Below are 27739 nucleotides of genomic sequence, written 5' to 3'. Positions count from 1 at the left end.
ATATAATTGGTAGATAAATGTACCTATTTATTGGATATTGAGGGCATTAGTACCAAGAAGGCACGGACCAGACTTCATTATAACAAATCTTTTTTTTTTTCTTCTTTTTTTTTTTTTTGAACAACAAGGTGACAAAAAACATTTTTACCTGCAGGGCGATCCTTTCACAGAAAGGATTATGGGCACAGACATACAGACTCTTACAAAGTGTAAGTATGACCATATAGCAGAGCCAAAGAAGTAAATCAGGAAGACTTTAAGGACATGGGTTATGAATGTATGGCTATGTACCTTAACACATGCTGTTTTAATATAAGAAACATTGCTGTCCATCAAAATAGACATTTTCAGTTAATGAGTAATTATATAAACAGTTAAAGAACAAACAGTATGAAATATAGAAGTTGATTTAATTACACAGCTTTAATTAAATCCATGTATTTGTTATGTATTGCATAAAAATCCTCATTGATGCTGTCTGATAGACTGTGTTAAAATAGCGTTTTTAAGCGCAGGACACTTAAAACCACGATAAATGAGTTTTAAACTCTCAGCTAACGGTTCTTACACTGCACGTGTCATACAGGTTGGCACAAAAAGTCGCTGGAGTATCACCACATTAACACCTCGCTTTTGTTTGCTGACTGCAACAAGAAAAAAGAAGAAGAAAGAGGGCAGGAGGTGGGGTTAAACTGAGGGGTTTGATTTAGCCAACCCCAAAACTTTCAGTTTTAAAATGGCAATGAACAGTTCCTACACCCTCATGTTGAATGAATGTGAGCTGGCAGGTGGATGGACTACCAGGATGGACTACCAGGATAATTGTTCTTTGTGTCTTTTAGCTAAGCTAAGCTGTAGCTTTATAGCAAAATGATCCTACATCATTATAAAGCAGCGTTTTTTAAAAAAATTCATGATCCTCAATATCTAAAACTGAACATTTACACCATTTTCTCCTCATGTCATGATAAAAAAAAAAAAGAAAACTGTTGATCAAAAGCAATAACTGACTGACCTCCTCCTGCTCTCAATCATACTATTCAGTGGGGTAAAGAAAAACGGAAAAATAGTTTTGAAACATCGGTTCAGGGAAATAGTCTCCATTTCTGATGAAAAGATGTCACTCCACAACCACCTGCCTTACAAACCGCAGTGGAAACAGTGCCACTTCTAGAGTATTGAAATCTTGAGTAACGGTCACATCTCTTGAATCAAACCGACAATAAAACCTGTCTTTCTTGTTCAGAGCCACATGTCCTTAATACTGTCACCTACACTGGCTTGTAATACTGAATGACTTTAACCTTACACAGATTAAGTGTGTAACATATACAGTTCATAAAAAATACAACATATAAATTGATTTTTAAGAGAAAAATGTAACAAATTCCAGTTTAAAACAAAAGCTGAAACAAAAGGATTTGAAGAGTCAAAGGAGAATGTATATGTATGCGTCAAAGTGTGGTTTGTTTTGGCTGACAGCCAGCCCGGCTCCATTTTCAGGCTAGATTACAGGGAAACTTTTGTGGCCGCAATCTCAGAGCGAGTCAGAACACGTAGGAACTCACCCGACCTCATTCCTCCTGGGAAGCTCGGCTGAATTTGACAGGACACAAAACATTGTGAAATCCGGATATTTTTAACATTTAATTGCTGAAAAACTAGCTTGACCTCTGTGTTTATGTGTGTGTGTGCGCGCAATGTTAAAGCAGAGCTTGAGTTCTGATGGCTTGGATCTAAGGGTGAAGATGTGTGATTGTCGAGGCGCGAGACTGACACCTGCATAGTGTGATAAAGGCACGTCGGGTTTATGTTCAAATTATGAAAAAGTCCAGTCTGGGAGGGTGAGGGGGGTTGGCACACTCCACTTCCAGTTGAGGTAAAATGAAGTGGTGGAGCAGAAGAAGAGAGGAGGACGGAGGCATGGCCGCTCTCACACAGAGGATTGTGGGTCCATGTTCCCTCCCTGCATGACTGACATGTAATGTTCTGCCACACTGGATGTAGAGACAGATGTAGTTTCAGTTTATTTCCATCTCGTCTTTGGTTTGTAGCTCAGCGTGATTTCTGTCCTTTGTGTCCTCCACAGAAGATCTTTGAAAAGCTTGTCAGGTGCATTAATCTGTCTGCTGTAAACCTACATGCACAAGTCTTTTGATGACTTTGTAAAGAAACGGATCAGTTTGGAGGAGACTGAATTAAATAAAATCTTCTTCTTTTTTTTTTTTAAAGATCCCTTCCCTTTTGTTTCTTTTGACCTTGGGGTGCAGTTTTTTTTAGTTCTTTTGAGCCCAGTGTTTGTTCTTAAAGTCTGATTTTCAGACAGACAATGTCTATTGATTTATTATGTGTTATGTGAAACATCTCGAGTGGTGCTTAAAAGGGGCAGCTAACTTGTTGCCAGTTTACTCATCGCTACTATTTGCTGCCAAGAATAGAAACCAGCTCTGCAGCGCTCCTCTCATCTCGTTCCCTGAGGCCTGAAACATCTCCACGTCTGACGTGGAGAAGCGAAAAGGGCACCCTGAGGTCGCCTACTTTGTGCTTCTGTCACACGACAAACTCGGGAACCTCATCGCTGGTCAGGTCCAGAGAGAAGTACTTGTTGGTTCTCTTGATGGGAAACGGGTGCTGCTCGCCAAGCATGCCGGCACGTTGATCGGCCAGGCCTTGATAGCCGCCACCGCCGCTGCTGTCGCTTAGCTCTTGAGCGCAACCGAATGTGTAGCTGTGGGCGGTGTCCTGGCAGAGCTCCGCCCACTGCAGGCAGTCCTTCTGATAGAGGCGGATGTCGTCTAGTGATTGGCTGTGGCGGTCGGTCGAAGACTGAGGGTTCCTGCAGGCAGACGTCTGCATGGAAAACAACAAATCAAATTTATGGATAAAAACACAGACAATTAAACACAGAAGTTATGAAGTGTTTCTTTATAGTCACTCTAAACCCTCTGCTTTACTTCCTTATGACTTGTTTTCTAGACAAAGTAAGAATGCAAACTAAAAACAAACAAAATGCCTCCACAGATAAAAACTGCTTTAACTACCTGTGGCAAAGACTCGATGCTCTGTCCTCTCATTTTGACGACAGTCTCAGAGGAGCTGGATGTGGAGGAGCTAACATCTTTTACAATCAATCCTGCAAAAAGACAAACTTTTGAGATACATTTTGCTACCGCCTCCATAAAATCAGACAGGTGGCGTTAAGTAATTTAACTCATTCAACTTTGGGGCTAACTCCCCTGACTGCAGAGAAACTGTACCTGAATATCCGTTGGTCTGATCAGGTGACATCGTCAGCATGTCCTCAGTAATGTGGATGCACATCTCCTGATCCAGGGCCATCTCATGAAGCTCCTCATAGTCTTTGGGGTCATCCACCAGCATCTCAATCTCTGCAGAGTAAAATGTTTCTGAATTATTATCTGAAATAAACAAGTCTTCTCACTTTCTCTGCAACAGCATGACTGGAGTATGATTACTGCTTTTTTTTGTAATATCAAGTCCCATAAATCTAGCAAGCCATCAGCATGTTAACTCTGATCAGGCAGGTCTTACAGCATTTTATTTTGAAAACTGAAGAGAAATTACTTCCTGTGGATTCTTATATAAAAAAGCAAAAACTTTATGAAATGAATCTACCCCTATATCGTTGAAGGGAAATTTTACCTGGACTCTAAACGCACAAAATAGATAAATGTAAATACTCATACCTTCATCATCTAGGTTGCGTTCCTTGCCGCTGCTCTCGATGCCAGAGGTGTGCGAGCTCCCGTGACTGGTTGTGGACGAGCTGCAGGTGCGCAGGGGTCTGTGCGGGGCCTGGCCGGGGGCCCTGAAGCTGTCCGCCTCAATGCCGGAGGTGTGCGAGCTGCCGTGGCTGGTAGTGGAGTGGCGAGACAGACGCTTGTGATGAGACGTGCTGCCTGCGCTGCTGCCACTAGCACGGGAACGCTTGTCCAGATGATCCATGTCTAGTTCAAGAGCATCGCTGATGTATGACTCCCGGTACTGCTTCTTCTCTGAAGTGGGGAAAGAAAGAAAGAAAAAACAGGTAGTTTTTAAATATCTAACGCAAACAGACTTCTGTTCAAAATGCTATATCCATCTCAGAAAACAAATTTACGTACTCCAGGCAACCAAAAAACAGGAAGCATCAGCTCTCTTTTGACTCATATTTCTGAAGAAGTACCTGGTCAAAGGGTGTTTACTGCTGATAGAATAATTGGCGCCAAATACCTTCGTTCTCCTCCAGTCGACGGACTTGTTTGAGAACCGGCTGCAGGTTCATGTAGAGCCGGTGGCTGTTGCTGAGCAGCTGCAGGAGGTGGCGAGACCGCATAGGACATCCTGTGTAGTAGATGAGTTTACGAGCCGAGGGTAGACCGTCAGGAAGGATTTCAAACTTCTTCCCCTGAGAGTGTGGAGGGAGGGGGAAAAAGAAAACACATGAATGTTGATTACAGGACTCGGTGATTTACAGCAGTTAGCAAAACATGATTATGAAATTGGAATGTGAAATTGTGATTAAGTGCCAGGGAGGCCTGAAGGCAAGCATTAGCCAAAGAACAAAGTCTGTTCTTGAAAACTATTTTGTAGCTGAACACAAAGCAACAATCACTTCATGAATCTGTTCTTCATTTCCCAAACCATTTCTCAGCAGTTTGGTTGTTTTTCCAGTCAGAGGACATATTAGCTGGATGCTCGGAAAAACTAAAATGGTGGGTTTGTGCCTTCTCCTGCGCCTTTTGGCAGAGGCTCGACACAATAACAGCTGTCTTTAGTGTGAGCAGGGTTGTTTTTAACACAGACCTATAAACATTTCTGCAAGTGTTTAGGCTCTGACCTCGAGAAAATGCAAATAGCTATGCTTTCGGACTACAGGACAGAGCATTACTTTATTTAGATAAATACTTTTAAAGAAAGCTGCTGAACTGAAGTATGTTTAGTGGTTATTGTTGGTTATTCAGCTTTCGAGAAATAAGCTCATAAAAAATGAACTGAGTTCTTTACCGGTGGCTTTCCCACAAAAGACTTTTCTGTGAATAAGATTTCCTCTTTAAATCTATGGGAGAGGAGAAAAACTCTGGATGGGAAAGTGCGAGAGAAATTTGCTGCCATCCTTCAAACTGAGTATTTATCTTTAACCTCAAACTGCTACTCTGCAGATCCAAGAAGCCACCACTAAAACAGTGAAGTCGTACTGGGCAGCAGCCAGTTGTGAACGAGGCGAACTCGGTGAGTCCAAAGAGGAGGCAGCTGATGCTGCTGCATTAAATCTCTACTCTGTGAACTGTAGTTATTCTTCCCAGGCAATGCTTTTATCTTAAACCTTTGAACCATCCACTGTTTTGTTTGGTTCGAGCTCCTTTTATTTATAGGCAGAAGGGAGAAAAATGGATAACAACCGCAGACTGCGTACAAAAGATTTTATGTGGCTGTCACATCAGCTGTTGGTTTTGCGAGGTTCAGGTGTGAAGTCTTGAATGGAACATTTTAGCTGTCTGTATGTGACAAGTGAAGAGTACACGCTCTTGAGCCCTTTTTCCAATAGTACCTAACTGGATCAGCTTGACGCCACTCCGGCTCCACTCATTTTCCATTACAATCGAGTACCACCTAATGTGCGAAGTGTCATTACAGCAATACAGCCAAACGTTTCTTGATGTCATTTGTATGCGTCACGAACGCTACAACAAAGGTGGGCGTCGAGGCGATGATATACCCGCTGCTCGGTCTGTGGCTTTTGGTCAGACTCGGGGACATTCTTTCTGTGTAGCCATTTCCTTTGTTGCTGGGTTTCAAGAATAGCTGTTTTGATTTTCGTGAAGTTGACTCATCAAACAACGCCACTGACTAGCCATTTGGTGGCATGAAGTCTGTTGACGTTACTTGGATCGCTTGGAACCCTGGTCGAGTAGGTACTAAAAATGTACCTGGTGTCAGGTACGATCGCCTAATGGAAAACCCTAAAAATCATCTCAAGCTGTTCCAAGCCAACCCGAGTAGGTATTAATGGAAAATGGCTATTAGGGTAGTAATTTGTCACACGGTAGGCCTACCCTAAACCACACACTAATTCTTTTTTCCTTTTTCATTCTAATGGGAGCCATATTTTAGAAAAGTAACATCATCTTTTATAATAAGACTTAAAACTAGAGATTGAGATCATTAGCTCATCAGGAAAGAGTTTATTGAGGCAAAAAAGCAGGTTTGTATTCCCACAGCCATCTATACAAACACCCTGCCAATATATCAGCCAGTATCAGTACTGACAGCTGATAAATGAAAATTAGTAAAAAGAAAAGAGGAGATGGGAGACACGCTCTTCAAACATTCTGAGTGTTGATGCTGCATCGTTTTTTCAACAGGCATTTATCTTTAAGTTGAACTCTCTGCAGCAGGTCTATGGATGATTAATATGAAGAGGGAGGTGTGGGATATGTTTGGTTTTGATTATGACATCAGTATTTATGACTCTGTGAGGGGCGATTCTTTTTTTTTTTTTTTTAGTAGAATAATATCTCAGTCAGGTTTTAAGTAGGCAAAAATAATCCGACACCCAGAAGCGGGTATAGTGGATGAACAGCTTGCGTGACAGTAACTCTATTCAAGAACAAACACACACAGCAAAGAGCAGACTGGTGTCGAGTGGCAGGTTGTTAAGAGGTTTTCAGAAGCCACAGCTTTTCTTGATCTGTGCACTGTACATGATCGGGTCATCTAAAGCTGCTGGACAACTTTCTTAATCGTTACATGAAAAAAGACCTCCCGAGCAGGCCACACACATTGAAATCTCCCAGCAACATCAACAACTCCTCATACAGACCAGCATCAACCAGAGTAGTAGCGAAGCAAAAGCTGGCCTGAGATCCAAGAGCACAGGACATAAGGGCAATTACTTAATTTCAGCTTTCAAGGGGAGGAGATGAAACGCTCACTGGCTCAAGAAAAATCTAAATGCAACTTATTACTTCAGAAAAACCCAGAATTCCACCCTGTTGCATTAGTGAACCAAGAACATACTCTACCCTTCCTGCTTTAAACTTTTATACAAAAAAGGGGGAGTTTTAGCCATTCGGAAAGCCAAAATCCTGAATCGGAAATCCCCCTAAAATCATCACAACATCTGGTGCTTATTGACCCATGCGCCCCTGTGCTTGCATCCTTCTCTGGCTTGCCTGTAGCTGCAGCGGTGATGGCAGCAATGCAGGATGACGTGACTTGCGGGTGGGGTGGAGGAGAAAGCCTGTTATTCAGAAGAAGGGTGGGACAGGGCCTTCAGAGGCCTTTTGGGTCTCAGTCAAACCACAGCCACGCCACGGCTTGTTCGCTGTCACGACGGTGTAGATGGCAGACGCAAGAAAACCACCCAAAAAAACAAGACTGTGGAAAACAGGAAGTCTCCACCGTGAACTGTGCAGCAGATATGACGGCTGCTTACTCCAAAATTAGACCAAACTAAAATCCAGTCTGAGACCAAGACCTTCAACTTTCTGGGACAAAGAAACCACATTTCTCAGAGACCTTACAGCCTGTAAACTCTGTCTCATTGTATAAAAACAACAAAACAGCCAAATTTAGAGTCACAAGGAGCCCATTTTTGTGTAACAGCTGTGATGAGCAATAAAGACCTCTCGGGATTGTGATTAATAACAGACTGGCAGAAAATGTGAAGCCGTCAGGAGTGAAACAGATATACAGTAAGCTTCTCTGCTCTCCTGCGATAACAGAAACCCTATGGAAGTAAATTGCTGCAGCGCTCAGCTTAACAGCAAGCTGACTCAGAGCAGAGATGAGGAGATTTAACAGGATTTCCTTTACAGAGCACAGGGACCACAGTGATAACTGATCAAAATGGATGAATCGAGGGACATGTATATCATGAAACAGAAAATCCTGCTGCTCATTAGATGAAAAAATGCCTGTAGTTTACAGTATGTGGCTCTGCATGTGTACGTGTGTAAGGAAAGTCTCTCTAAATCCCTGATTAGTTCCAGAGGACTGGGAGGACTAAGATAAAACAGCCGCAAGGAGGAAAGACTCCTTCCGTAAAAATTTCCGCGACCCTAAGCAGGAGCCAGGCTCTCACATACATCGCCATAAGCAAGGGATGTTTGTGTTTCATCATCACGGAAATTATTTTTCTTTTTAAATCCAAAAAAGTAAATTGCAGGACCTGTGAAGAACATTTCTCTGGGCTACGTGTTTTGATAAGACATCTGACTCACCACAAATACCAGTTTTCCCACATTGGTCCAAGGGAAGTCGTACAACAGCTGCCTCACAGACCCGACATTCTGCAACACAGAAGCAAAAATGCATGGATGTCGACTTATTACAAATCAAAGTAAACAAAGAATGTATATTGTATATTCCCTGACCATTTGGTGAGTGGCTGCTGGCTGTTGCCAGGTGAAACTGGTTGTAAACAGGGTGCTGCACCAAAAAAATGTTGTAATTGCTTTGGTCACTAGCAATTGCATAATTTCACTGCCACTATAACCGGTATAAGAGTCTTCACAGCAAAGTTTGCATCTTCAATGCAAAATTCTGGCAACCACAGCAATCTGCTTACAACCAAAGCAATCACACAGAGGTGATTGGTGCAGAACTGTATACTGATTGGCAAGCAACTTCCAGCAACCACTTGTCAACCAGTCATGGAATAAACATTTTTCCCTTGATGCCTTTGGTTGCCAGATGGTCACCAAGTGGTTTCTAGGTGTGATTCATGATGACAGCATACATGAGTCATATTAAGTTAATGTGAAGCATGAAACCTTATGAAAGGCACTGAAGGCAAAACCACCTGAAATCTGAAAATAAATTACACTAATAAAGTTCAATATTTTTGGAATACTTGGTTTCATAAATTAAACAAAAAAACCAAAATAAAATTTGGGACCTGGCTCTATTAGCAATTAAGGATTGACAGATTTAGGTATGATTTATTATTTCTGGATATGATTTTGTCTGGTTATGTTATTTTGTGTTAAAACACCTAACTGTACGTATACAAGAATACAAAAAAATAGCTATGTTGATTTCTAAATAAGGAACTGTACCTGGAATATTTGAATACCACGTAAAGTCAGGCCCAATGTAAGAGATGCTTCGACTTCTTTCTTATCCTGTTGAAAATATTAAGTTACACGATAAGAGGAGGAAATTAAGGAGAAAAGGCTGAAATCAAACCAGCTGTCCATGCATATAATGTTTGCTTAGCCATAACATAACAATATAACATACAACATATCACTATCTTGGTCAGAAACTAGATTAGAGGCATTTTTCACCTTGTAGAGTCTGTAGTAGTGTACTGTGACATCATCAAGCTGGGCGCACTCCTTGATATACTTGAGGTGTGCCTCTGAAGCCGTGAGAGCGAACTGGTCTTTGTGCATGTTTGGGATATGCCTCAGAATGTACTCACGGCCACGCTTGGCTATCACCTGAGTAAGGAGAGAGAGAGAGAAGTGGGGGAGAGAGGGGGGTAGTCGTCAGGCTTGGCTGCCCTGAAGTTGTGCTGAGTTATTACAGCCGACTGGCGGCTTAGGTTGATGAGGGTGATGAAGCTGCCTGCCGCAGGGCAAACAGATGTCAACCTAAAGAGACTGAGTGAGAGCCAGAGGCAGCAACCGGAAACACACGCGCTAAGCTTTGTGAGCCCCTTTTTGAAGATTTAGTAAGCTTTCTAAGCACCTAAATCTGGGCAAGATTTACAGAGGGTAGCGTACGCTGTTCATTTCCAACAATTTCCTGTCACTGCTGGCTCTGAGTAGTGATAAGGAGGCAGGAGGCTAATGACGGGAAGTGGGGGCAATCGGATGGGTGTGGCTGCCATATTCAGAGGGATGGCAGTAGTGGTTGGGGAGGCAGTGATGCCAGAATAGCCATGTCTTGCATGCTTCTACAGATTTTGTGTTGGTTTTTTTTGTTTTTTTTGAAAAGTGCGTGTGCTACTTTCAGGGACAAAAATAAACTGAAGTGTTCCAGTTCTCATTATTTTCCATGCTAGGCTATGGAGCTGTTGCTAAGTGTTTGGTCAGCATGACTAATGGAAGGTGCTAAAACATATTCTACACCCTGCAGCCCAGGAACACTGCTTGACAGCCTAAAATCTCATTTTAACATAATGCCCACTGTACCTGCAGCTTCTCAGCTAGTGATACAGCAGTTTATGTGTTTTTCTTTCAGTCTTATATTATATTAGGACATAAGAGTGACTTGTTGGTTTCCGGCAGGCTATCCACATAATGATCTGACAGCTTGTGTTTCCAACTTCTAACATCACTTCTAAGATTTTATGCATATGCCAAAGCTTTCCACCAGATGGCAATTAAATTAAGATACAACTATAAAAAATGATTCTCTTGTCACGGCACTCAACTTTACATTTTATGCATCTTTTAATACTGATATACTTTATACTTTGAGTTGTGCACATGTTGTCAGTCACTCCTCACATAACATAGCATCACCTAATGCATAAGAAATATAGTCTTATAACCACAGAAGTCAAACAAAAGCTAAAACATTCATATGTAATGAAAGTAATTGTTTAAAATACTTAAATGGCTATCATTTGATTAAGAGAGACTATACTTCAACTTCTGTATCTGATACTAAGGCAACTAACTATCAGTCATAAATTCAGAACAGCCTGTGAGCGTGCAGGATAATAGTCATTTATCTTAAATCATAACTTAGGTTTGACATACAGTACGTTCCAAATGCAGTACATGTTAGACAGACTCACCCATGGGGGGAAGTACGCTTCAGGTTCAAAGTATTTCCCAAAGTGCTTGTTGCGTTTGAAATTGCCGAGGTCAGCCTGCAGGGCGAAGGCTGCCAAGAGGAAGTAGGCCTCCTCCCTTTGGATACACTGAGAGAGAAGCACCTGTTTCCTAAGGTGCCAGTAGTAGTAGTACCTGGCCACCCGATCGCTGCAGGGCAGAAAGAGCAGATTCAGCCAGCTTCAAGGATAACTGGGGCTAAACAGAATGATCTTTGTGGAGTCTATACAAATATCCTCGTTATTCACACATATAACTTGACTCAGCATGCAAATAAACAAGCAAGAGGCTTTACTGACCTGATCAATCGTCCATTCTCAACATAATACTGAGCTCTGAAGTGAATGATCATTGGAGGCCCAAACTGATCAATGCCCTGCAAAAGCCACATGTGGAAAAATTTGTTTATTTACTACAAACAGCATCACTGAACAATTATAATCAATCTACAAAAATGAACTGGATCAACTCTATAGAAAAGGAGCAACAGGTAATTACTTCATAAAGTTTTTCTAATACTTGGGAGTGAGAAGGGAAGCTCATTACCACTCTCATGTTGACCAACTTGGCATTAAGACTGGCATTAAACAGCTAGCCTGGCTAGTGTGACAACCTAACACAGCAACTCCCTGAAGTCTCGTCTTTAGACTGAGGTTTCCAGGTGTGGTACCATCCTGGATGTACAGACACTATTGCCTGTGCACACAGCTGTATCTGGTGTTACAGCCAGAGATTCTGCACAAATCTCCAGGTGCATGCAGTACTCTGCAAATGTTTTAAACACACTATATGTTTAGAGCAATACCACTGACAGGCATGTGATCCAAATTTATTCTGCAATATGACAACTGTGAAGAAAAAAAAAAGCCAGTAGACTGATAAAGAACTCCTCTATCTTCAGCCTCGAACAAGGAACCTTACAGCAGACTGATCCCAACAGAGCCCTGAACTTAACATCACAGTTGGTCTGCGATTACATGAACAGGGCAAAGACATTAATACTGTCTAAATCCAGAGAACTTTGGTGAGCCAATTTTACACATGAGCTCTAGACAATGTATGGAGGATTAGGCAAGGATATAATCCTGATACCGTGCAGAGTTGCTCTTTCACATATGTAGGAGATAAAAGGAAACTCTTTGAATCAGATGCTTTGTAATCCATTTGATTTTGGTTAAGGATTTCCCCACCTGTGAATTCTCCAGGCAGCTACCCTGTTAACCTCTCTATTCTGGGCCTTGGTCAGATAAGTACAAGATAAAGTCAATCTAATGTCCATACCTATAGATTTGAACTTGTATGTTAGTACATATAGCTCCTCTGGATCCAAAAAGGTTCAGGGCTTTGAGCAGAACTGTATGCAAATATGCCCAGGGTTTTTAGAAGGTAAGCAAGTAGGAGGTAAATTATACCCATCTGACAAGGAATTTTAATTGTATAAATCATGCAAGTCCAGGTAGAAGACCCTTGGTAAATCCTTGGTTTTGATTTACATCTCACTGTCTTCTTCCAATTTCTACTGAAATTTGGGAGCCTAGCAAAACCTTTCTTACCTTGCTTGCTTCTCTCTTCCATTCTTTGGGACAGTACTTGGACAATTTCTGATCCAGCTCCATATAGATGTGCTCATTATCTGCAATGGGAGAGAAACAGCTTTAGCCCAGGAACTCACTGTCTGTGTCATCTGTGTGTGCACACCTGGATACATACATATATGCCTTTGTGTGTGTTGCTCAGAAAAATCACCACTGAATGAGCCCAGTTCAAAGACTGCCTCAGAGCAGTCACATCAGACAGCCTCTGAGCCTCCCTTTGTACTCTGAGCCTCCCTCTCATTCTCTTTAACTCACGCTGTCATGTCTTAATCTTTTCCTAAAGTGACACCCTTCATAAGCTGCAGCCTGCTGATCTGACAACTCTGGGCTTCTATACAATGAAAACCAGCTGAAAAGCTAAAAGGGACATAAAGAGCAGGAGCAGAGCCTCTATGACAGAATGCCAGCACCTATTTTTATCAACATTATAAATATACCTGGAACTTGAGTGTTCGTTTACATGACTTGCACTTATAAAGTCAGCACATTAAGCAGCAGCACATTATTATAATTGCCAGAATACAAAGATCCATTAAAATTCTTTGTTTCCACATTGTTAGATTTCAAACATTTTCCAAGAAAATGCTGGTTTTACTTGGTGACAACTTGAGATCTCCACAGCTAAGACTTCTGCCGCCATTCTATTACTATTGAGCCAATTTATGTTTGGTTTGTGGCACTTGAAGAATCCAAAAAATATATCTGAAATACCCAAAGGCAATATCTGTTTCCAGAAACAATATTCCTATTACCAAGGATAATCTGCAGATGTATTTTTGTGGTTGCACATTGGTGGAAGTGGAAATGAACCAGGGGTTAGTGGGAAACGTTTTTTTTTTTTGTTTTTTTTTTACATTTGTGTGAACTGACCTATAAACTTAATTTTCTGGGCTATAATGGCAATATAAATAGAGAAGGACGCCATTTCTGGCACACCGTGTGACTATACGCTAGAACCACAGAAATCTTTTCTCTATTGCTGAAAACATTCACAAATTTTTATTATTTTAAACCACAGATATTATCTAAAACTGAGTCTGGTGAAGATAGTCTTGTCAGGGGGACAGTGGGTGACACACAGGGAGTGGGTGGCCGCTGTTTGCCTTGGGGATTTCACGCTGTTCAGACAAGCACTTCAGGAATGTCCTACAATCAGACCCTTTGGCTCCGGCTCAACTGACCTGCTGTGCCACGATTGGCTCATCTGGCGGGCAGCTGTCTGAAAACACCGCCTTTTGCAATTTACTCTCCCTATGCAGCTGCCTACAACTGTCATCTGCTGTCTGCCACACCATAAAACGGACACAGTGACTCATTCCAATAGGACAACCCTCGCTGAGCCCCATCACTGTAAAAACAACTTTAGCTTTGCCACACAATGGGAGGCAGTCAGGATGAGGAGGCCCTGGTTCCTGGGCAACCGCCATGACAGATAGGTGAGAGATGCTACTTTTAGTACTAAGGAAAGTATCTGTCTGGTTACACTGGTTTTATGTGGCTCCTGATGACAAGCATACTTTATGACTTTATGAAAAGTACTATTTGTATATAGACGCTAAGAATAATAATTCTGACTGAAGAGATCAACTTTGAGCTGCACACAACAAAACAGAATATAGATACCCCTAAATGAAAAGTAGTCTTACTCTGAATAACACTGAGCCCAAACAGATGACAGTCCTTCAGCCTGAGGAGGTCACACACCTGGACCAATAGTTCCTGGCACAAACTCTTCACCTGGGGAGGAGATGTCAGGACAATTATTAGTGATCGCAAATAACTGCAAACCGGCGATATGTTGCATTTATTCTGCACTGTTATGAACCACTACAAAGACCTGGGGCATGCATGAGCAGCACTCTGCCTGCATGTTTATCATCCTATGACATCTTGTGCAAGCTTAAACATGTTTTGGCACCATGGTGTTAGCCACCAAACACAGGAAACTATAAGCAGATGGGTGATTGTAGATTGAAATTAAATTCTGGATCTTTTAACTTGAAGAGATTTGTGAACTTTCTGAAATATTGACTACAATTTGCAATGAAATCAAAACTTCTCAGTCTGTGTGCTTTTAGGTATAGTTCAACAACCTTATTTACTTTGACACTTACAGTTAAACCCAATCCCAACCTTAAGCCAGTGGCCGGTTGCACCAACTGGTTTTTACTAAGCCTGTACCAAGCAGACTTAATATGCTCTCCGAGCTTGTATAACTTGATATATTGTCATTTTCATAAGGCAGTTTCACCAGTGGTGAAATAAGAACGTAAACAGAGCTATCCAGTCTGCAAAAGAACACACTGAAAGGCTGAAAGACCTACTGACCAAGCCAGAGACATTTCTTTGGAAAAAACAAAACAAAACAAAAGATCCTGTAACAGTTGTTTTTGGAAAGAACTACCTTGTTTTTCCTTGCTTACTTAGCATGGAAAGCACTGGGATCAATCAGCTGCTTGGCTGATAGCTCTTCATTAAGTGTAAATGTATACCTCAATCAAAAGTCTGGGACTTTCACAGTTCAGCAAACAGCTCTTTAAAACTTATTCTAAACTCAACATGATGTGTAACACTGTCTTTAGTGTTCTAGGCTTTATAGAGATGATTTTGACTTCATGCCTGCTCCTGAATGGGTTAAAAGCTTTTCATTTAGATGGTGTTATGTCTACCTCTGAAAAACAAACCAGGCAACTTTAAATCAGGAACCTACGAAACAGACACCTGTTTTCCGAGATAAGAAAACAAAAGGTAGCTCACCTAAGAAACACCTGGCACAATCAATGACCTATGTTACTCTGAGGGGTAAAGCGCTAAATAGTAGAACCTTCAGACAGAACTGAGCAGTTTGGTCATTGACTTTCTTTATGCTCGCCCACAGACTGTATATAAAAGATGTGCATCATCTTTATGTTTCTAAATCTAATCTAGAAAATAAAGCTGTCTGTTTGTCAATTAAAGCATTTGATGTGCACTACATTATTTTATTCATATGTATTTCTTTACCTTAAAAAGTTTTTATACATCTACTCACATTAACTATGACATTCAGTGTGTCATCATTGGGCAAAAAGACACAGACACAGCGGCGGTCCTGCATGGTTTTGTTGTTGTGGAAGTTCAGTTTGTTCATCTTCGTGTGGCTGAGACGGGACAGGCTTCTTCGCCTGCTATCGGGCCCTCCGAGGACCCACCTCCACCACCGACCAGACCTGCTTCAGCTGTAGCCCGGTATAGACGCACCTATGGGCTCAGCGGGCCAAGCAGTGCTCACAAGACAGGGCATGGGGACCCGAGCTGTAGTCAGCCACTGTGGAGACACATCATAGAGAACAAAGGACTTGATGTTAGTACAGTCTGATTTATGCAAATGTATGAACTATAAAGATGTGCTCTGCAATGTGCGGAGGAGGCATGGCTGACATTTAAAAAAAAAAAAATCTGAATTTGTTTGAAGATCTAAATTATTATTTAAAAAGAGCAAAACTGTATTAATGAAGTCTGACAGGAATGAGAAATATAAGACAAATAAGGAGGGGAAGCACTCTTGTTCATTTCCATGTATATGTGACACCATTTCAGAAGACTATAAATGACTCCAGAGGAAGCTGTGGAGGTGGGTCTGGAAGGAACTGATCACATGTAATGCTGGGTTAAGGAGATACTGACTAAGACACTCGCACTCCTATCCAATTTCAGTTTATGTCACCACCTTTCTTTTCAAAAACAACTCAATCTAGCTGCTATTCTCATCTTTGACAAATGTAACAAACTGCAGCTTGAACAGCTGTCTATAAAAATCTAAACCGGGCACTGGATGTTGACTGGGCGTCTGACTGTGTTGGCTCTGTGAGCCAACCAACTCCACATTTCCCTCCTGGCATCACTTTTGTCAACTCATTCAGTTCTGTTAAAAGCTTTTGGCTGTCTGACTTTCTTGAATTTTTCACCGTCTGCTGGAATCCAAGTGCAAGAGTCAGACTGTGGCAGTGTCTGCTCCATGCCTTCTTACTCAGTTGCCTAGAATTAAAGTCGGAAGATGCTGAGCAGGAAATACAAACACTAAAAATATTCCTAAACCCTCTCATTTTATTTTTCAGCAGTATTTTCATATAAAAGGCCAACTGTAACTTTATTCTGTGTATGAACCTGAAGTCAGGTCATATAAAAACTGTACGGATACTCTTTTTGATCAGCAGTGTGTTCCCTAGTTTCTTACTAAGTACTATAAATAGCAGTCTCTCACACAATAGGCACACCAACAGCTTTAACAGCTGTCCTGTGAGCAGCTAGTAGCTCACAGCTTGAATTGCACCTAAGGATGTGTGAGACCTTCAGAGGGCATGAAAAGTCGCAGACCAGACCAAAGAAAGTTTGAGAACAATCAGTACAGATTATCACTTCTTCCTGTTTAAAATCACTTAACTTGAAGGCATGTTGTCATTAAAAACAGGCAGGATGGATAACAGAGAGGATCACATTACCATGTGAGAAACTATTAGCATTTAAAAGGATGCAGTTAGATACTACAAGATTCACTGACAGGGGGGTTCAGCTTAAAGATTCAGTAAGCAGTACCTGTATGCCATAAACACTGCAGTATAAGCATTTTAGTACCACTTATAAAAACTAAGACTGAGAGAAAAAAAACAGTCTTAAATCTGTAAATTCCAGCTTTAACAAAGCAAGCGCCACTGAAAACAACCCTGAAATTACTGAACTGATACCGATAAACAACATCCTTAACTGTAGGACTGCACTTCTGCAGCAAAGTCACTGACCATTCGTACGCCTGCTGTCGACATATAACACTGCTTTGTTTCTGCAGAGACAAGGGGCATTGTGGGTAAAGCGGCCATAAATACACATACTGTTGACATATAGCATCAGTTCTCATTAAAGCCGGTCATTGGGTGTGCAGTGTAGCAGGCAACCAGCCACTCAGCAAAGTCAGCTGATGAGCCATGACTGGGGCAGCTCCCTGCGCTGCTGCTGACCTTGACTAAACCTGCAACTGCACTGCGCACACACAAACACACGTGTGTACAGGCAGACAAAATTAGAGACAAAATTTACAGTAAGAGCATTCATAAGGACACACACTCACACTGGGTATGTTCCTGGACTCTTGCAATGATCATATGTCAGGTGTTACTTCAGGGCAGCTGAGCAGTGGGAAGGCAGCAGGGTTAATTAGACATGAGACCAATCTAACTGGATTACTACTCTCTATCATTGTTTCCTCGTTGGAGCACGAGTGATTCAAGTGACAGACACAATGTTTACAGAAAATACCATGCTTAGCCAGAATGGCAGTGCATGGAAAATAAAGCCAAGGCATCTGTACATACATTAAAAAATACAGTAGGTTTTAATTTACATTACAGGTTAGCTTCTGATTTCTCCCAATCATAGCAGTACTATAATACTAGAAGCATGCTTTAACTACAAAAACACTTGAAGAACATAGTCCTTCATTCAGACCAATGTTCCATCTCACAATAAGAAAATAATTGAAAGCCACACAAAATCTGAATGACTCCTTCCTCTGTCCGTGCCTCACCTCTCTACTTAGTTTCATGAGATAAGAATGGTTGATTTTCACCTTATGTTGCTGGCAGGCAGACAAATGCCAGTGAATACACACTTGTGCTGTATGTCTCAAAGGCTTTATACGGTAAGTGGCAAATATTTAACAGTTATGTGGGAAGTTTAAAGTAATAATTTAAATGTCACATAATCATTCAGTTTGCGACACAGAAAATAAACAGCTGCTGAGATCAGAAGGGTTGCAGTGGAATTGCATATTAATTATCTGTGATATTGTAAAGTTAGTAACAGAACAACCTCCACTGGTTGACCAACCACAGGTCTTGCAGTCTCCACATGGTAGCACTGCACTCACCATAGCTCTGTCTTGTATTTAAATTTTTTGGTTAAGGTGTAAAAATCAAGCAGCTCCTCAGGGTGCCTCCATATGAAATGTTGTGCAGTGAGTGATGATGGAAAGCAGAGGGAGAAAAAAAAACAAATGTCACATCTTTCATACTACCCATTCATTACACTTTTACATTTTTGAATGGTGAAAGCAAATGCCTCTAATATCAAAGACAGCGGTAATGCAGACATGACTGCATTTTGCCATTACTGATGGGTCCGGGTCTATTGTGTCATGTCTGGTCTACATGTGACACATAACTGCAGAGTTGTCCACCATGACATTGCACTGGTCCTTTTCATATATGTAATACATAAATTTACTGGATTTATCAATCTGCTAAATTGTTCTTAAAGGCTTTAATCATATATAACCACACAACAGTCATGAAGACAGCTATTTTTTTGCTCCATACATGCACAGTACTTACTGAATCTAAGCTGAGGTAGATTAAGCCCTGTGGTGTGTTCAAGGGGATACATCACGTCTTGTAAGAGCGCCATAGTAAGTTTTATGGAAATGTGATCAGGGTGCTGCATTAGACATAAACCATTCAGATGGCGTCATATTAATGGATAAGAGTGTCTGTGTGTGTGTGTGTGTGTGTGTGTGTGTGTGTGTGTGTGTGTGTGTGTGTGTGTGTGTGTGTGTGTGTGTGTGTGTGTGTGTGTGTGTGTGTGTGTGTGTGTGTGTGTGTGTGTGTGTGTGTGTGTGTGAAGGGGCCTACTGGAAAGAGAGTGCTGGATAATGAATCGGATGCTGCTTTCAATCCCCTTCTACTGGATTGCAAAGTGTGATGCAATGCTCAAGTCCAACTAAGCCAACACTCGCACAAAAAGCGGCCAACTGCGCTTCCTCCTGCCTTTAAGTCTAAAACAGGGATCCTGTCAACGTGGCAGGGTCAGGCATGACACCGAATCCCACACTGAGATACAGAGCAAGGCCTTCTGCTCTTACTTTCTCATTCTTTCCCTCCATTGACATTAGAGGAGTGGACACTTCCAAGTCTTACAAAGATCCAGGAACACAAGAAGAAGAAAAACTTCCTCTACTTGGAAAAGGAAGAACACACTCACTGAAGGAGGCTGTCACTGTGCTGATTTAAGTGTAGCTTCAGGTACAGCATATGTCAAAGCTAAAGAAAACGGAGAGAAGAAGAGTGGATATATATACACAACAAAGAACGAGAGAGCAGGCGGGAGGGAGCTGGAACAAGGCAGCGCTCAGAGCTTTGGCATGAAAAAAAGAAAAAACTGCTGTAGTCAGGAGAATTCCTCACGAACATCTGCTTCTCATTCCAACAATGGCGGCCTTTGATTCCCGATGCACACAACGAGCAGCACCGCCACAATCCTCTGACAGCATCCGAAAACCTGGAGTGGCACACATGCACTGTAATCCCTCATGTGGAGCTAACCAGAAAAAAAACTGTCAAGCCAAGTGAGCTAAGATTTTCATACTTTCTAGTTACTGTGAAAACTTTTTGGTACTACTTTTAAGAGAGATTCCCAGAAAATATAACAAATGAGGTGCTATTCTTTGTCCAATATGACAGTGAACTACGCAGGGTTTCAGACTGTTGTGAAACGAAACAAAACATCTACAAATGACACCTTTGACGGGTAACTTATTTATTTGTAAAAGAACCATATAAAAGCACCACAAACATTTAAACTGCAATAACTCAGAAGAACTTCACAAATATTAACTAAAATCCTCAATTTTAAGAAACCGAAGCACCATGAGGTCATGATATGCTATCCTCGACATTTCTTTTCTTGGGATTGAACTTTAGTCAGAGCTAAAAATTCTCCACAATGGGGTATGTGTGAGGAACAAAAACAGAAGACAAATTCTTATATTATACAGACATGTTTCATGGGCTTCAGATGGTGCCCTGGCTGAAATATTTAAAGGGCACAACTTTTATAAATAGCTCCAATGACTTAATTCGACTAGGAGCTGATCCTTTTTCTCTCACAGTTCCCTGCCAAAAGATCAGTTTATGCAGCTAATAGGAAATGTTGCTGAGCTGACAAGTAACTCTAAATCATATTAGTCACAAGATGGCATTAACCTGAGGACTAAGACTTCCCATCTCTTCTGTTTAACTTGCTGATGGACTAAATGAGAAGCAGAATAAAAAACGCTGGTGGTGTCCAGTGGTACCACTGAGCCCCATAGTAGATACACCCATGGTATGTATTTCAAAATCCTATGTCACCTTGTTCTCGAGTTATCGCAATCATAAGAGTTTCAGAAAAAATTATGTGTGACCTCTAACCTTGAGGTCAACGTCACTGAGATTCAAACTCTTCTGAGAATTTTTGTAGATAAATCTATGCTATCAATTTCAGACGAGATGACTTCCTTCTTGAGTTATTGCATTCACAAGATTTTCTGAAAGCTTGACCTGAGATGTGAACTTGAATTTTAGTAGATGTACCTGTGGTATCGTTTTGAAACTCCTACGTCGCTTCGTCCTCGAGTTTTTGCATTCACAAATTTGGTTGTCCATCTTGCCTGCCCACCTGGTAGGGTAACAACAATAACCCATCAGCCTTTTAAGGCTGAGGGACAGAAAGGCATAAAAATTATGCTAATGGCTGACCTACTTGACTAGTGAAACCATTCCTTTTATGGTCTAAACTTCTTAAGTCTTAAACCTGCATTCTTTCAAATAGCCAGCAGAGGGAGACTACTATGGCTCCAAAAAACACTTGAGGTTGCACAGAAGTCTTTGTAACTTCAGTAAACACTTTCCTGATGAGTTTATGGGCTCAGTTCATATTGACAACATTAGCTCTTCCAAGAGTTGGCAAGAAGAACTATACGGTGTATGCTCATTGGCTAACAACCCATCAACCACAAGTCATTTGCCAACGAATATGTGGTTCCTCAGGGGTGGATGTGTTATCCACCCCTCAGCTCAAGGCTCTAAGCAGGACTTCACAAACCAATGGGAAACATCACGGTGGCTACACCCACCTGTCTATGAGAGACATACACAGACAGTTTTCCGATGCTAGGGCTAGTGAGCCAGTCAGACCTACAATACACTGGCTGAAATGCTGCAGTGCACTATTTTCTCTTGAGCCCTTGCCCACAAAAATATCTAGCAGATATTGTGTGTAGACTGTCAGAATTCCTTGTCTCCTACCACCCAGCTTGCAGAGTATAAACAACCTTTTGGCTCTGAGCAAAACTAGCTCTGAGAACCAAAACCTAATTTTGGTGATTTATTAAAGGTTGGTGAAATGTCTGATTAAAATTGAGGCAAGTATTCACAATGCAGACAAATCTAGCCCCCACTCTAGAAAATATTTTGTCCCTCCATGCCAGTAGATGGATCATATTTTTTTTTAAAAAAAGAAAAAAAAAAAGAAGATATGATCACATGACCTCTAAATTTTTAGGTGTCCTCTTGGACTATTCTCATGCTCAGTAATTGCTGAATGTCAGATCTGAATACAGGACAGCACTGTATTGCTGTTACATAATTCACAGAGAAAAGTCAAGGAATAGGTGCCCTCAGGGTAAACTACCACTCAACCAGTAAAATGCAGTTTCAGTATATAGCAGCCATTACTTGAATTCACTTGGGTGGTGAATTTTCAATGGCGACATATACATATATTTTTAGGATTTTAATTTTAAAATCATTTTGCATCTAAAATTTAGGCTGGAGTACGCACCCCTTCTCAAATTTCTCTCAAATGCCTGTGCATATTTATGTCAGACTTATGATGTAATTGCTTCACCTGGCACGGTTTGTACTGGGCCTCATTTCTGTTTTATTTTTTCCAAGCAGTTCCACAGAAGGATGTTTGTTGCCTTTGGCTCTGCGTGTTTCTCCTGTTTGTTCAATGGCATCTCATTTCAAAGTGTCACACGCACACACACTTTACTGGTCCAACACCTGGTAGGTAGTATCTTCTTTTACTTCAGCTCTGTTAAAAATTGCATTACTGCCACCTTTGGAAGTTGTAGCACATTGCATCCTACAAACCAGCAGTAAAAACAACATATTTCATATCATAAAACAGTTGACAGTTAATATTTAATAACATTAACTATTTAATTTATATTTTTAGCTTAAAAATGTAATAATCACAAAGATACCCGTCACCTCTCGTTGCTGACTCAGGATTTATAATTCATAAGTCCTGTGTCATCATTCTACTGTTGTTGCCAAGGTTAAATCATTTTGCATTAATAACAGTATGCTATATATTTTCAGGTCCTTTGAATTTAAATACACTGGATTAGAGTTGGCTAGGTTTGCAAAGTGGCGACATGTGAAAGCACACAATATAAAACCTTCTCTTTCATCTTGTAAAGTTAATTAATATGCTTAAAGTTAAAAGAATGTCCAGGTTTCCTTGTGTTTGTCTTTTTCCCTTGTCTTAAAATAAATATATTTTTGTAATCTGTAAACGGTGTAACATCCTTCACCGTTTGAATATGCCACTTTTCTCTCTTTCTCTACAACAAAAATTAGTAACAGAAAGCTCCAAGAGAAAAGATTCAGGGAGTTCTCAGTGAACAACTTAAGCTCGGCTACTTTTATGGAAAAACTGCTTTAACAGTCATAGCATCTGGCATCCATGTGGCTCTGAGGAAGGACTGAGAGCTCGCACACATATCTTACACTGCCGGCATTGCCAGACATGTTAGGACAGAGTCAGCAGTCGCTCCCTTCCCTCCCCGCCCAGCATTTAATCTTGGACTCTGCATGAGTAACCTCACAAACCTAGCAATCGCAGTGCAATTCACCACAGAGATGTCAACCCGACCATTACGTATGCTTGAAATAGCACAAATAGCCTTAAAGGAGAGGGTTAAAAAATGAGCTGCAATTATAACAAAACCCCAACCAAAACCGGTTGTTTTGTTTCAAGCAAAGTGCTCCATTATAACTGCATGAAAATGTTTGTACAGGTGATCTAATCTGTTTCCTGTGTGCAACTACAAGGACTGTCTTCCAGTTGCTTACACTGTCACACTAGGGGAGAACCACAACACTGAAGTCTTTTTTCAGTTTTGTTTTTTTCTCTGGAAAACTGTGCGGACCTCCTGGGCACCTTTTTTTTTTTTTAAAAAAAAAAGGAAAACAAGAGCTCTAACCCGATCACCTGGTTGCATGCCAGCTACGAAGGGCTCTGAAGCATGAAAATGACCTCAACGGAAAGACAAAGTAGAGATAATTGGGCCAGTCTGTTCAGCCAACATCAAACCCATACAACACTTACAGCTGGAATTACATCATAGCATGCTGAAAAATAAATACACTTTTTGCTAACGGTATTCTTTAGTTTCTCACTATCCGGTGTTACTGACCCACCAGTGGTCCCATGTCTCTGTAACTCATCTCACAATCAGTCCTACCAAAAATCAACAAACCAGCCTTCAGGAAACACCAAGAGCTGCATTGAGAAACAAGCCAATAATATCCTCACGGGATGCTGGCAGGTTAAATCTCTCAGGTCCACTTCCTCAAAAAGACATGAGCTTCACTAAAGAGCCCAGCTAGCAGAGGAAAAACACAATCCAAGGAAGAAGGACATGGGAAGACAAATGCAGGAAGAGCTGACCCATTTTTCCCCTTCTATCTCCTTAGCACACTTGAGCTTTTCAGCTGAGTTTAGAAAAAAAAAAGCATACCACCCTGATGTTTTTGCTCAACACTGGGGTTTGTCCTGTCAGAGCCAAAGTGTGTTCATGACTCTTGAGGCAATAAAACCAGTCAATTGTGAGAATTACAAAGGTACATAAACAGTTTCTCTGGAAATTAGGTTAGTTTAAAACTGGCCTTTCCTGAGATACAAGCTACCTGGAGGAGCTATCTGGGCTAGATAGTAGAGAGTGATAGCAGCAGAGAGCTGAGGGCACCTGTATAACTTACAGAAAAATAGATTTGAGGGTGTATACACCCTCACACTGTAGACACTGTGCAGATAATACATGCAAGATGGCAAGAGATAAAGTTTCTCATACTTCATGGCAATAACAGTAATTTCACCCTTTCTTGTGTATGTGTATCACATTGTCCTGAAACTCAAACACAGTTTCACCTTATCTTCTAGCAACAAAACCAAGGGCAGATAAAGAGAAGAGGCTTTTTTAAACAAGCTTCCTAAATGGTATGATAATCCCCACATCGCATTATGTCATGCTTCTTTAGGAGAATTTGCATTGCAAGTTGACAGCTATGTAAAATACAGGTAACAGGTTATCTTCAGTTACCTACAAAGAACACCACAGGAGTTTTCCTCTTCAGCTTTGTTACTATATGTAGGCGTTTTGTACTCACTGCAGAGATTTAGTATCAGAGAAAGCCAGCCCCAAGGCTAAGGATTCAGTTGAGCTTCTGATGCTTAGTGTAAAACTGCAGAGATCATTGAAAGCTTCAGAAAAACAATCGGTAAAACATTCAGTGAAGTAATGTCAAGTGCTGTTTATGGTTTTATAACAGAAAGGTAAAGCTAAGGGTAAAAGTTTTAGCAGGAGCTAAAAAAACACAACAGAAAACATTACACTCATGAGGTTTTAGTGCAGTTAGAGAGGGGGGATTGCCTTGTGAAATTATGGACCATCCCATCACACATTCCTACAGACTTGCATGAATGAGTCACCCACACGCACACACTCCAACCACCTTTGTTCACTCATTTCCTTTTCGCTTCTAACACCAGCACTGCTCTTCCCGTGCAGACAGCACCTGCACTATCCCCCTCTCCCATTCACTTTGCTCTGTATGTACTATACACCACACTGAGCCAAGATAGTGTCACCATATCAAAAACATGACTTGTTTTTCTTCCGTTCTCCCTTACAGCTGGACCAGAGACCTGGATAGCAGGTTGTATTTGGGGAATGGTCCAAGCAAAGTATCTGAATAAGCTGCCATATGTAGTGGAGAGATTTCCTAACGTTATCAGGGGGATCCCCCTTGCCTGACTATGCTGGTGTCTTCAGAGGCAGCCAGCATGACAAGTGCAGTAATCATCACTGTGCAATGTTTATGCATTGTGCAACAATGTTTATTACATTGCATTAATGTCCCTATTAGAGCTTGGCAAAGAACATGAATGACAAATTAGTTAACATCAGTCCAGCTGAGAAAGCTTCATTTCTGCTTTGGCTTCTTCTGAAATGAGGTCATTTAAATCAGGAAACGGACAATAAACCAAGGACCCATGCAACATTTTTAGCTTTAAATAGGCAACACCTTTCCATAAACAGAATCCATGGATTCCCATTCTCCTTTGTGTCTTGATTGCCCTTTGGTCTAATATTAAACAGAGGGGGGAAATTGCTGGCATTCCTGTGCGCTAAGACAACAACTTTGCAATTTGCTTAAAAGAAAACAAAAGCATTTGAAGCAACGAACAACCGGGATAGGACTGCAATGGGGCACGCATACTTTTTGCCATTTACGTCCCCACAGCCACACGTGTGGGGTATTTACACAACATTAATAAATCCTGGATGTTAGTCATTTTACTGTTAAACTGGACTGGATAAAAACACAACCCCCAAAACGAGATATCCGCTTCTTAATGATGGGACCAGGTTTCTGGTAATGATGACAGAAGATGGGTGAAGACGTGCAAATAATATAACTCCTCATGTACCCTGAACAAGCCGTCTTCACGTCGTGTAAGTAAAGGTAAATAGCAGTCCACGATACTCATATTTCAGGGCAACATTCCCAGTCAAATATCCTGGCAGCATCCCAGTTGATGAAGCAACGCAACTAATCTGCCCAGACTTTGCGGCAACGAATTCAAAACTGCTAAAAATAATAAAATAATTTAAATATATGGAATGAAGTGAAACCCACTCCATTTGAACATCTTAACCCCGGAGAAAAGACGCCACAGCCCAAGTCCTAACCGTTAGTAATCCCCCCGCGTTAAGTCATAAAAACGGCTAAAGGTATTCAAAGCATTTGGCCGGCGATGTAAAACTCACCTTTTAATGACAAAACAAGTTATTCCCCTTTGAAGTGGTTAATCCAAAAGGAGTTTTTTCCGAAAAGAAAAAAAGAACAAGAAATCCACAGTTTAGAAGGACTTCAGTAAGTTTTTGGGAAGAGTAGTCGTTCGGCCGCCTTCGGCTGGAGCCACACTGTCCGCGCTGGAGCTCCACATAGGAATACATGTGCGGTGAAGGGACGAGTGAAAGGAGGGAACCGGGATGCAGATGTGGATTTTCTGTTTACATGACCCAACAAAATAAAGCCAAACGACTATCGGCAACATATGTCAATATCCCAAAAGTATACTTAGTAATGTGCCCGGGGACAGTTTATGCCTGTTAATATCGAGAATTGCCGCGGAGCTTGTAGTGCATCCCCCCTAACAGAGGTCTGATTTGGTATCTTCCACGGCCGCCTCTCATTCCATTCCTCCCAACTGTGTAGGACTCAACTCTGCCGCATTAAATTTGGAAGTCGCAGCAGGGAGATCGCGATAAAATAGTAACGGCGTCGTTCGTATGTATTAAAAGCCTAGCTCAAAAAGTTTGAGATGTAGGGCAGTTTGTTTTATTTCAGGATCGCCAGCTGTTTTGGTCTTCTTCTCCTCTTGCACTGTTATTGAACATGCTGTAAGGGTGTAATAAGTGCAGTATTTTCCACACGGATAAAGGAAGGATACAAAGACCCATTTTATAAAACACCCAATCGTGTGATATTATAGGTCATAAAATTATCATAAGGTGACTTTGAGCTCAACGAACTTAATTTTGAACTGGAAATGTGGATGTTAGCACATAGTCAGTGTTATCAGTCAAAAAAACAAATTGCACAGCATAAATTGCTCAGAATAAATAAAGAATAAGATCCACTAATTTTACTGATTTTTAAACCTGGGCAAAAAGCATGTAATGAGAGTAAAGGTTAGCCAGCCCTAAAAATGATTGTAATAACTTAATAACTGTACATATGCTTCATATTCATGTTTATTCATTCCAGTTACTTGTGTACTGCATCCTCACCAAAGGTTGTGCTTGGGGAACCCAGCTCCACCTTTGTGATGTCAGGCAGTGGTTGCTTAAAAGACAACAAAAAATTAGGGAGAGCCCCTTTTAGGTGACATGCTGACCTGTAATTAGTGTGTGGGGGCTCCCACTCTGCTGCAATTGCTTGTCAGGGGAGAAAAAAGACGAGTGTCAAACATGAAAAGGGGCTCGGAAGTGTGTCTGGTCAAGCCAGGCTAAAACCCCCATCTAGTCCAGACTGCGCAGAGCTTAGCTTTGAAGTGACATCAGAAAGGGACCTGTGAACAACAAAGCGACCCACAGGCCATTATCTTCAAAAAAGAAATGGGGGGAAAAGCCACAAATCCCAAATCCAGGATGAAACACTGATCAGGTTACTGTCGTGTTTGAAGCTAAGTTCAGAAGTTGGT

The 27739-nt window shown here is 41.2% G+C and overlaps 1 protein-coding gene and 1 long non-coding RNA gene across 2 annotated transcripts in view; one reads left to right on the top strand and one right to left on the bottom strand.

The window, feature by feature from the left end:
• Positions 1–27739, top strand: part of LOC120434723 — a 55964-nt gene that overhangs the window by 5371 nt on the left and 22854 nt on the right. The gene's annotated exons all lie outside the window — the stretch shown is intronic.
• frmd6 (FERM domain containing 6) lies at positions 4–26519 on the bottom strand. Its single transcript, XM_031736980.2, has 14 exons — positions 26301–26519; positions 15420–15695; positions 14035–14125; positions 12347–12426; positions 11093–11169; positions 10757–10943; positions 9294–9449; positions 9063–9128; positions 8226–8294; positions 4234–4408; positions 3708–4016; positions 3258–3389; positions 3042–3133; positions 4–2850 (listed from the first exon to the last, which is right to left on the bottom strand). The coding sequence occupies exons 2-14, from the start codon at positions 15516–15518 to the stop codon at positions 2551–2553; spliced, it is 1833 nt and encodes a 610-aa protein (XP_031592840.1). The 5' UTR covers positions 15519–15695; positions 26301–26519; the 3' UTR covers positions 4–2550.

This window comes from Oreochromis aureus, linkage group 19 (genome assembly GCF_013358895.1).
Source record: "Oreochromis aureus strain Israel breed Guangdong linkage group 19, ZZ_aureus, whole genome shotgun sequence".
Lineage (NCBI taxonomy): Eukaryota > Metazoa > Chordata > Actinopteri > Cichliformes > Cichlidae > Oreochromis > Oreochromis aureus.
The sequence above is the reverse complement of the archived record's forward strand: the minus strand, read 5'-3'. Positions and strand labels throughout refer to the sequence as shown.

What these genes read in the sequence shown, in the direction of transcription:
- frmd6 (XM_031736980.2), bottom strand. Translation starts at nt 15,518, where the DNA reads ATGAACAAACTGAACTTCCACAACAACAAAACCATGCAGGACCGCCGC. An exon ending in GAGAATGGACGATTGATCAG is followed by an intron (nt 10,944 to 11,092) that starts GTCAGTAAAGCC and finishes TCTGCCCTGCAG; the next exon opens with CGATCGGGTGGCCAGGTACT. An exon ending in GTGGTATTCAAATATTCCAG is followed by an intron (nt 8,295 to 9,062) that starts GTACAGTTCCTT and finishes TCTGTGTTGCAG; the next exon opens with AATGTCGGGTCTGTGAGGCA.